The sequence below is a fragment of the Calypte anna genome, chromosome 1, assembly GCF_003957555.1.
Source record: "Calypte anna isolate BGI_N300 chromosome 1, bCalAnn1_v1.p, whole genome shotgun sequence".
NCBI classification, from domain to species: Eukaryota; Metazoa; Chordata; class Aves; order Apodiformes; family Trochilidae; genus Calypte; species Calypte anna.
Genome location: NC_044244.1, coordinates 189381583 through 189393544, shown reverse-complemented (window position 1 = coordinate 189393544; position 11962 = coordinate 189381583). Strand labels below are relative to the sequence as shown.

At 38.4% G+C, this 11962-nt stretch overlaps 1 protein-coding gene across 1 annotated transcript in view; it reads left to right on the top strand.

Moving 5' to 3' along the window:
- The first annotated feature begins 5594 nt into the window (after window positions 1-5594).
- Window positions 5595-11962, top strand: part of TYR (tyrosinase) — a 48890-nt gene continuing 42522 nt past the window's right edge. The window contains exon 1 of the mRNA XM_008500497.1: window positions 5595-6437. Within this exon, the coding sequence (XP_008498719.1) occupies window positions 5595-6437 (843 nt within the window). The remainder of the gene's footprint in view (window positions 6438-11962) is intronic.

Here is an 11962-nt window from a genome sequence, read left to right as displayed (position 1 = left end):
GACTGATAATCAGTGTCACCTATAGTAAGCCCCCAAATCAAATAGATTGCAGACTGATAGATCAGTAACTACTTCACTACCATCTTCAATCTGTAATGGGAAAACTGCCTTTTGACTGTTGCTGCTGCTTCTATATTTTTATTGCTCTGCTTATATTAGTGCCTCTTGTCCTTTGCTTTGAACTGCAGATCAATGACTTTTTTTCATACTCCTAGATGCTTCCTGCAATGTTTAACCTACATTTTCAGACAAGCTACTTCCTGGTGCACTGTCTTTCTCTGAGGCTCCCAATATCAGACCAAAAATAGCATCCCTTCATAATAAAAGCACTCATTCAGTAAAACTCTATATTGGGTTTGCATGGCAAGATTTTGGCAGCAGTAGGACTACAGAGATGGTTTCTGTGAGAAGGTGCTTGAAGCTCCTCCTGTGTCTGATAGAACCACTGACAGCCAGCTCCCAGAAGGACCAACAGCTGGACAATGGTAAACCCAACAGTGAAGGTGGTAACACCTCTTTGATAACATATTTAAGTGGGAAAAGTTGCTGTGCAACAGCAGCTGGAAGAGAGGAGAGAGAATATGCAAGAACAACAACTCTGCAAATCCAAGCTGAGTATGTTTTGCCCATGACAAAAATGGTGACTGGTCTCCTCCTGCCTTTATTTCAACCCACAAGCCTTTCGTTATATTTCCTCTCCCCCATTCAGTCCATCTGAGGAGTGATAGACACCTTAGTAAGTACCTGGTGTCCTTCATTGGTTCAATGTTGTTAAAATGGACATACTAATGTTAAAATGGAGAGACTAAATCTGTGCCAGCAAACTGGTCAAATATCTGTCCACATCTTTATGTTGTTTCTAGAACAAATACTTCTCCTCCTTGCATGAAATATAAAATCCATAAAATAATAGCACTGGCCCTGTCTTTTTTTGACTGACTTGACAATTCTGAGACTGGGGATTCATGCATGGAACAGGTTACATCAGGAAGGGGGTTGATCTCTTGCTGTAAAGCTTGCTTTTCTTCATCACCATAACCTAATTTTAGCCTGGGAAACCAAGTACAACTGTGAATTCTTTCTGCAAGACTGTAAGGCTAAGGCTGGCTAGGATGACAGGACTCCTTTGAATTCCTGCAGAAGCCAAACTTAACTGAACTTTGCACTATATTTCAGATTAGGAACCCAACATCCTACTCATGGCTGAATATGCCCATGGCTACATCTGTCAGACTATGAGCTGTGCAGACTGCTTATTAAGTGTACTGCTCCCCAGTTAAAAGTTGATTACTTACAGCATTCAGAATAATTTTGCAGCCTGGAGCTGTTCTGCTGTCATAAATCCAAATGGGTATTTAACCTTATCTTCAACCATCATAGCAAATGGTGTGAAAGTCTTAATCCTAGGATTAAAAATTGTGGGAATTTCTTGTCTGTTTCATAGCAAACAGCTTTTACTAGCTAGAGTACACTTTAGTGAAACTGTAACTTTCTAATCAGGAACTTGTGATTTTTTTCACCCAAAGATAGAAAGTTGATTATAAAAAAAAATCTAATATTTTCCTCTTTCGTGTGAAGTGTTTAAAGGTCTAGCTGCCTCATGGCTTTTAATGATAGGCAGGATTCTTCTTAAACTCCCTCTCCCTGTACATCAGTAACCAGGAGACAGATTTTTCATTCTATTGTCAACCACAGCATAATACCTAAACATGCACAAATGTCATTGTTCTACATCCACCTCTGTTTTCCTCCTTCTGGGAGCTGGGAACCAGATTTGGCTCACTGGAAGGTCAATGAGGAGTGTGATAACTCCATCTGGCACACAGTTCATGGGGCAAGGGAAAAAAAAATCATGCCTGCCCTTCTGCTATGTGAAATGTGGGCTCAGCAGGACAACAGGAACACATCTGAAACTGGGTGCTTTGTGCAGTCTGTAAGGATGCTGATGCTAAACAGCAAGTAACAGGTAAAGATTAGAAAGCACAGTCTGAGCCTACTGATTTGTCAGACTGAATTTCCCATCATTTAATAGTCAATCTTTCCTTCCATTTGTCAGTACTCTCTTGTTACCAAAAGGTTTTGTACTCACCCACCTCAAATAATTGTTTAGGTTTTGGGTTTTTTTCTATTTTTCTGTTGGCAGTTTTCCTTTCCACTGGCACTGAGGGGCACCAACTTCTTCAATCCAGCCTTTGTTTCGTCACAGTTTTGCGCCTGACTTTTTGAAAAATTACCTTTGAAAATTACTCTTCATTTTCTCATTCCAGATTTCTTTTTTTTTCCCTCTCAACATAGACAACTGGACTTTAAAATCCCCACAGTATTCCTAAAAAATGTTAACTAGACATATTGAGAGATATCATCTTTGTGGTATTATCCAGCTATAAAGATTTTTTAAAACCCACTAATATCACTTGAAACTTAAATTGCTTCAGTATCAGCAGCTCAGAATTTAAATTTATTGTGACATCTTCAAAAAAAGGATAAATAATCTTTTGAAGATCAGCCCAGTCAGGTCTGAGTAGATCGAGAGTTATTTTTACAGGAAAATATGAACCCACATTTAATGTAATTGTTTTATTTGGATTGTTCCTTTTCCTTGGCCATAACCACATCACAAAGCCCCAGGCAGTGTCTGTATGACCAGTTTGTTTTTTATCATTGCAGCATAGTGCTAAAAATCTGATCCTAATGCCACAAGCAAACCAACATGCAAACTTGATGATGAGATCTCACTGTTCTGGGTCTGGGCTTTTTTCCTTTTATTAACTATTGTTTCTATAAAGGGCTTAAGGACCTTTTAACAAAAACACAAGTTAGATATTAAATACTATCATTATTGTGCTATTCTGTTAGACTGAAACCAGTAGTATAACTGATCTGTTTGTAAAATTTAGAGTGAAATTAAGATTTAGTGACATCAGGTAAAGCCGTGTGCTAGTTTGCTTTTGAGGGTTGTCTCTACAAGACCCAACTGTGAAGTGATTCGTAGACATTTATGCTTTGTAATCAAGTTGTATATGGCCCTGTCATTCATGTTCTTGGATACAGGAGTGGTGTGACTTACATGCTTACATTCTGATCTTACAGTCCACCTAGCATTTGTATACCTTAAATGGCTGAATCTTTACCCCTAGACAAACACAGGAAACCATGAAATGGATCCCTCAAAGCGTACAGTAAGATCACAGAATTGTCATGGTTGGAAAAGAACTCTAAGAACATCAAGTCCAACTGTCAACTCAGAAAAAAACACAGTGCCCACTAGAGCATGTCCTGAAGTACCATATCTACATATTTTTGAATACTTCCAAGGATGGTGACTTCACCACCTCCCTGGGCAGCCTATTCCAACACCTGATTGCCCTCCCAATAATGGAATTCTTCCTAACATCTAGTCTAAACTTCCCCTGGTGCAACTTCAGGCCATTTCTTCTGGTCTTGTTGTTGCTTGGGAGAAGGTGTCAACACACACATTTTGCTCAGATGCAGTATGTAAGGTGTGACTGTCTCAGGTTTTGATGACTCCACAGTCATACATCAGAATAGGAACACTTGTTTTCACACTTGTTTTCACACTTGTTTAATGGCTGATGATATATGGAAAGTTTGATTTCTCAAATATTATCTGAACAAATGACAGGTATTCGAAACAAGAATCTGCTCAATAGAAGGTCTCCTTGAGGGTGTGCTGCTTCTCAGTCACATTCATCATGCAGTTTCTCCTTCATACGATTTCACAGGGTATCACTCTGTTAACCAGATGCTTCAGATATGTCATCTGGCAACTGTCAAAGCTCAGATTCTATTTTTTAACATTGAACATAAAATCTTATATGAATATAAACATGGGATACTGAATATATTTGTGTGTATAACCTTCTGCCTAAATATATGTATGAGGGTTTTTTGGCTCAACCTTTCCTTAATGCTGTAGCTTTTCTGTGAAAATTGTAGTATATGTATCCTTATCCTCACAGATGGATCTCTTCTCATATGTAGTAGTTTTGGGAGGAACAGTAAATAAAATAAATTGCAAAGGTTTCCCAAACAGCCAGGCACAGAGAAAATAAAATAAATCAAACAAGCAACATTTCTATGATGGTCTGTTTTACAAGCCTAGCCTGGAAACGAGGGGAACTGGTCAAACAATAATAAGTATCAGTCTGTGGTTATAAATATTTTTTTAAAAATCAACTCCTTTTCCTTTGCTCTGCTTGTTCCAAGCTTCCCCCATCACAGACTCCCTGGCAGTGGGACTCAGGGATTATCTCCTGGAATACCTGAGGCGTAGAAGCCAACAGGATTAAAGCAACTCGTGCTCCTCAGCATCGTCATGTGCTGACCTGCTGATCCCAGCAAAAGGCATCGTTTCCCAGCAAAATACTCACTTCATTTGCTTATACATAGTTCCTGCTGGGATTCTCCCTAAGCATAAGTAAATAATTCACAATGCTTTTAGTAAAAGAATGAAACCAACAAAACCACTCTTACTAATGACCATGTTAGCTGAAGAAAAGTGTCAATAATAGATGTGTGATTTGTCCAGCAGTCAAACCACTGCTATCCCTTTGCTTTGATGGGAAACTTCAAAGAACGTACAACTTGCAATGCCATCTATACAGCTGTCAGCTCTGTACAGGCTAATGTCTGAGAAGAGGTGGGTCGTGTGGAGGCTGCGCAGTAAAATACTTAGTAAAGCATGCAGATATAGTTTTTCAAACTGCTCAATGGGAGGAAAAACAGGAGTCAAGGTTTGTTTCCCAGGTCTAGAAATAGCTATCTAAAGCGCCCTCTGCAAATCTATTGGCAGATTCCCCACAAAACTGTGGACAAGATTTAGGTGCATATTTAGTGCATCATTAATTGTGAAAGCCCTATGGGTTCTAGAGGAACAAAAAGTAGCATTTTTAAGAAGAGCTTATTCCTTTCCTACTCACTTTTAAGAAAAGCTTTTTCCTTTCCTACACACTTTGTTTTATGCTGGCTTAGGAAAGGCAGATTACACTGAGATATTAAAAAAAAAAAAAAATTATTCTGCTTCTGCCCCATGTTTACATGTAGTCTGACCATATTTTATGTTTGCATCCTTTTAAAAAAACAGATATCTTACCAACAAACTGTCTATTTTCTCATTTGTAGGTTCACAGCTTATTTAGCTGACCAGAATCTTTCTGAGTCTTTTATAAGCAACCATTTAGTCCAAAGCATATAATAAGACATGGAATTTGAAGAGCTGACAATTTTTTCTGTGCCTAGATTTTTATTTTATTTCCTCTCCAATTGCCAGAGGAAAGCAATCATGTGCTAGGCACAAGATGAAAGTTTATAATAAGTGCCTGTATTTTGAAACCAGTAGGGGCTGGGGAAAAAAAGTCACTTGGCTTACACCCAAAACATGTGATAATCAGATTAACCCTGAAGTGCATTTTGTCTGTAAATGCACCCAGGGTAGGAATGGGGAAGAACATTGGAGAGTGCACTGTAGCAGAAGTCAGCAGTGAAGTATCCCTAGTGGAGGGGAGGAAATTCTTTTACACCCAGGACTCTGGAAGTATCAGAGAGAGCACTCTGTGCACTGAAGCAGAACACCAATGTTCTCCTGCTGCTCTGTGAGGATGTCACTCTTTGCCATGGGGTTTCTGTTATCCATCCTTCAGCCTTCCACTGGGCAGTTTCCCAGAGCCTGTGCAAATGCACTGAGCTTGCTGAGGAAGGAGTGCTGTCCCCTCTGGAGTGGAGATGGTTCCCCTTGTGGGGAACGTTCCCGCAGAGGGTCCTGCCAGAACATCCTTCTCTCTCAGGCTCCATTGGGACCACAGTTCCCTTTCTCAGGAGTGGATGACAGAGAGGACTGGCCCTCTGTATTTTACAACAGGACATGCAGATGCGAAGAAAACTTCATGGGATACAACTGTGGGGATTGCAAGTTTGGCTTCACAGGACCCAACTGCAATGAAAGGCAAGTGAGAATGAGAAGAAACATCTTTCAGCTCTCCAACAAGGAGAAGGACAAGTTTCTTGCCTACCTGAATTTGGCAAAGAACACCCTTAGCCAGGACTATGTAATTGCTACTGGCACGTACAGTCAGATGAACAACGGCTCCAACCCCATGTTCAGAAACATCAATGTATATGATCTATTTGTGTGGATGCATTATTATGCCTCTCGAGACACACTCTTAGGTGGGTCCACTGTGTGGAGGGACATTGATTTTGCCCATGAAGCCCCTGGTTTTCTGCCTTGGCATCGAGCCTTTCTGCTGATGTGGGAACATGAAGTCCAGAAGATAACAGGTGATGAAAACTTTACCATCCCCTACTGGGACTGGCGAGATGCGGAGGACTGTGTGGTCTGCACTGATGAATACATGGGTGGCAGGCATCCCATCATTCCTAATTTACTCAGCCCAGCATCATTTTTCTACTCATGGCAGGTAAGGCTGGTCCAAGTGGAAGGGGAAGGGAAACGCTGATATTTTCAGAATTATCCTACCTTATTTTAGGCACTTAAGTGAGGTGCACAAGCTGGGAACTTGGCCATGCTTAGACATTCTTTGAGAAAAAGAAATTACTCTGAGAGAGAAAATCAGATTTCATATGGACCTAATCTTCACTTAGAGCTGTTTATCTGTCTCTTCTCTCTCTGACTGAAGGATTCAGGCTACTTAATTAAGAGCCTAAAGTTAAGGTGGTGAGAGGAAAACTATGCCTTTAGAAAGCTAGAAAGACTTGGATCCACTGAAGTAGTCAGGTGAGAAAAAACAAGATTTGTGTATACAAATTTCTAGCACACAATTCATAGAAACATAGAATCATAGAAAGGGTTTGGAAGGGACCTTGAAAGGTCATCTAGTCCAATCCTCCTGCCAGAGCAGGGTTACTTACAGGAGATCACATAGGAACATGTACAGGTGGGTTTTAAATGTGTCCAGAGAAGGAAACTCACAAACTCCCTGGGCAGCCTGTGCCATTGCTCTGTCACTCTCACAGTGAAAGAATTCTTCACTATACAGAACCACCTATGCTCCAAATTATAACTGTTGCCCCTTGTTCTATTGTTAGTCACCCCTGAGAAAATCTTTATTCTGTCCTCCTGGCACTCGCCCCTTACATATTTATAAACATTAGTGAGGTCACCCCCTCATTCTCTCTTCTCCAAGCTGAAGAGACCCAGCTCCCTGAGTCTTTTCTCATAAAAGAATTGTTGTGATTCTTGCAAGACAGTTGGTTACTGAATGATGGAAATGGAAGAAAAGATTTTTCAGAGGCTCTGCACCTCTCCCAGTGCCCTCTTCCAAGAGTAAAAACTATTAGATTAAGCTTTTCTGCTTTCAAATAAAACAGAAAAATCTTCAGAGTGCAGAAGAAACAGCTGTGTAATTCATATCAGTAGTTCAAAAGATATATATATATGAAATAATCTCTGTTGCTCAAAGGAAAGGCACAACAGCTATTCCTGTCACCTAAAAGCACTGCAAATTAAACCAAGGTAAATGGTTTTTGCATTTACATAGATGATGTTCTCAAATAGATGAACTATACTGTGCTGTTCTAACACTGAATGCTTCTAGAAGCTTTTTTGTCTCTTGCTCATTAGTGCCACAATGTCTAAAATACAGTGACAAAGGTCTATTGGCTTCCATAGACACACTCCATCATGACTATAGCAACAGTCCCTTCTGGCACTGAAGTCTATGATTATGTTGTTGTCAATCTATCTTTGTTCTATTTATTTCTGTAGCAACAGCTCCAATGAAGGTTGGGCAGTTTTAGTGATTTAATGGAAAGTGAAAGAAATACAAGCTCCAGCAGCTCTCTGATATTCTGGCATTACAAAACAGAAACTAACTGGGCTGATTATACTTTATTAAGTCTTAATTTGTGTCCTCTGAACTATATAGGATTTGTATACACCTCTAAATTCAGAAAATCCCATATAATGTAGCAGGCCTTTTTTAGGACATTATCTGGCATATGTTTTGTATTTATTGATTAGTTGTTTCCCAGAAAGGTACTTCACAGGGACAGTTTTGCTTCTAGCTACCCTCTCTGGGAAGTTTAGATTATTTTACTGGTGTAGACCTGGATTATTTCATGCCCTTTCGCCTCAGCGCCCAGGAAGTTTCCTGACCACATTTAACTTGCCAATGTAGGCAACAAGCAGGTATTTTCATCCCATTCTCTAAGATTCTAAGAACAATATGAATCTGGATGAACTCTACTAACTTAATTAGACTGCATTGCCAGACTGAAGTGAGTCTGATGCTGTTCTGCTCTGAGCTGAATCAATTTTGTGAAAATAGTAAAAGTGTTAAAGTGGATTAAATGAAACTAGAATTGTATCAGTTATGTATGTCAAGTGAAGCTATCAATACAATATAGTGGAGGAGATAACCAAGTTAGTAGGAGGCAGGTAGTATAAAGGTATCAGCAAGTTGAAGACAGAATTTTCTAAAAGACCCAAGGGGGTATCACAGTTATGTTTAGCTCATTTCTTCAAAGGCACTATTAATGATATTATGATCCTTAGAATTTGTCAATCTTCATAAAAAATGCACAGAAAAATTATGAGTAGTAATGAACATGTTTAAGAAACATATTAATGACTTCTCATTTAAGGTTAGTTCCTTAAAATATAATCTGAAACCAAATACAAATTTTTATGTTGCTTTTTTATGTCTGCCCTGTATTTAAAATGCATCCATTGTCAATGTATGGTGTAAGAGTACCTAAGGCCTTTACTGAAGTTTTCCAAATAATTTCTCAAAAACTGGGTGCTTATCACTTATGTTTTTCAGCCACTTCTTTAAATTCTACACTTTATCAGAATTTTCTAAACAGGGCCACAATAACTTTATCTTCAAAGGGTATTACTCCCCTTTAACATCTTCTCTCTATGCATATCTCTGCTGCCTTATCTAGAGAACTAATGAAAGATTGAGCAGATCTGCATTTTTCAGTCAGCGAGTTTGGGGTGAGGATAGAGCATAAACAGATTATTAGCCTTGAATCTAAATTTAAACAATTGCTTATGATGGAATAACTTATTCAGTGCAATTCCCTCAAATAGAACAAAGGGAGAGAACAGAATCTCACTCCAGAAAATCAAAAGGAAGCAAAAAAAAAAAGACTCTGCCTGAACAGGAAAGCAGCAATAGATCTGCTACAGAATAGGCTGATTATCCAAGCTTCCCAGCTAAACAGCAATAGAAAAAAAAATAAAAAAAGATAATACAGAACTGTGAAGGAATTTAGGTTCTTATTAAGTATTCAAAATAAAAAGAGGCCAAGAGAAACCTTTTGGATATCACATTTATAATATGGCGGGTTTTTAGAATTCTAAGTCTCTTTCAAAACTGTTAAAAAAACAGTTCCTGTTATGTTTGGAAATAGTTACAGATTATTTTTTTAAAAAGGTAGAGTGCCTATTTGCAGTACAGTATCTTTTTTTTTTTTTTTTTTTAATCCCTAAAGAAAGGAGAAAATACTTTATTCCATTGAGAAGTTGCCATGGCAACATGGATACCCATGAATACTTGCTGAAATTCTTGCTTTTGCTTTACTTTTTCTTCAGCATGCTGCTGTTGCCACTTAGCTGAGTGAATTATTTGTTCACATTTTTCTCATGTTTATCATGTAAGTGCAACTTCTGCTTCCTGCCTCTGATTTTAACAGCAGGACTATGAAGAATCTTTAGGTTTTATTTGTTTGCTTGGCTCATGTTTTAGGATAGGTGGCAAGAATTCTTTTCTGTTTTCAGTTACTTGTTTTAGATGATTCAAGTGTCGCGTTCAGAATTAGGACTGCATGACATCTACTAATGCATTAGCAAATTTTGCAATTCCATGCTGATTTAATGTGAAGCTTCATGGGGAAAGGAGATCTTCCACAACATTTTGAGAATTTGTTTTAGCGCCCATTTCTATAATTATTAAAGATACAGATTTGCTAAAGGAATTATTACAACTCACTTAAACAGTGGTAAGTGAAATTCTGCTCTTCTCTTCATCAGAACTAGTTTGGAAAACTTACTGAAGTCAGTGGAAGTACAAATGAATAATAAATCTTCTTTTAATAGAAGCAGAATCTTTCTGCTAGCAGTTAACATCAGAGTTTGGGGATCCCCACAGTGTGCTAGGTAGACAGTTAATAAAATTAAAGCAAGAGAACATGAGTATCAGTTTAGGTTTGCTATCCTTTCAAGCAGGCTATACCACCAACTTTAGCCCCCTATATTTTTTCTCTCCTAGAAGGGTGACCTGAGAGAATTAATTGCATTATAAGGAGAAGAGCTGTCTCCTCTCAGATGTGCTGGCATAAACCTACAGACAATTTTTTCTTGCAAGCATTGAGAACATCCCTTTGCATTTTATTCCGTATCACCCTGCAGAACCATTTAGAGAAATGCAAATTTGCTATAAAAGGGAAATGAATTATACAAACAGAAAATGGGTACAATGCTCCTGAGCTAGTAATGGCTGTACTTTAAATCTGTAACTGAAAATATGACTTCATAAGAAATATAAAATTCAGCTATTCAGACACAGTTATTTAAGCACAGTTTGTCAGGAAGCTGTATTGCTCGCTGAATAGTCTAAGAGGATCATCTGAAGCACTATTTTACGTCCATCTTTAAAAACCACAGCAAAGTTTAAACAATATAAACATTAGAACCCTATATTTCTTAATTCTCACATCAGCTGAATCTTACAGCCATCTGCTTGTGGACAGCTAAATTTTTTAATTAAAAAAACCCCAACAAATTGAGGAAGTAACTGTAAAATAATAGTTTATTAATAGTGGTCTCCTAATGATTTACTATATGGATTATAAATTTGAAATATTTCCTATTACAAAGCAATGTCTCCATGACGCTTTCTTCAGCACCACCATCTGAGGCAATCGGGTTCTGTACACATCAGCCACCTGGATATCCTCAGGATATTCTCAGCCTCTTTATGTCATTGTAACCTCAAAGTATTTCCCCTTCCATGGGATCACGAGTGGATGGCAGCAGAGTCTGGCCTGTGTTTGCTTGGCTGCCCTCTAGTATAATACCATGCTTGCTCAGGAATCATCTAGAGTAAAAGAGAAATATCTTCAGAAGCATATAAATTAATAGCTAAAGAATTTAATAAAAAATGGCTTTTGTTATTAATTAAGCTTACCTACAGAGAAATGTGTCTATGAAAAGTCATAGAGACAGCTCTGCATAGAGACAGCCAGAAAGCAAGGAATCACCATCTGGCAAGGCAGAAAGTGTTAATGAATATCTCATCAGTAACTGATAACAAAAATTCCTACTCCACCCCAGCATCATTTTGAAGTGCTGAATAGAGTGTAAACTACCTCCTAGTTCTGAGCTGCCTCTGAGCAATGAGATGAAACTCAGCTAGTTTTACTGAAGGCTGAAAAAACACCTTGAAGGACCTGGGTTTGTTTCACTGTTTGCTGTCAATTCCTGTTTGTCCAATCCCCCTTTAGCTTGAGTTTCACAGCTCCTCCAGTTAATGCATAGCCTGTAAGGGTCAGAAAGATAATTAATGACCTCATCATTGCACAAATTCTTAGAATTTCTCTAAAGCTTTGCTTTCAGAATTTTCTTTGTTTCATTCAGTCCCCTCTTTGTTTTACCTTTCCATTCCTGCTAATATTCAGAAGTATGTGAAGAACCAGATGAAAATATACATGGTCTCTTGAACACTTTTGGTCTGTTATAGATACAGCATCTTTGAAAGTTCTTCCTTCAAAGGAAACTACTACAGTAGAGATAGTTCTCTTGCAGGTTTTGTGGGGATTTCCATGCATTTTCCCAGTTTGGTGAGTAAATGGCTTATGGATGATACTTAGGATTAGATTGTGCCAGGTCCTAAATTAAAAACGAAGAAAAAAAAAACAAATAGTTTAAATCCAGTGACAAGACTGCACTTTAATGCCTTTTCCAAGCAAATATGTGAGA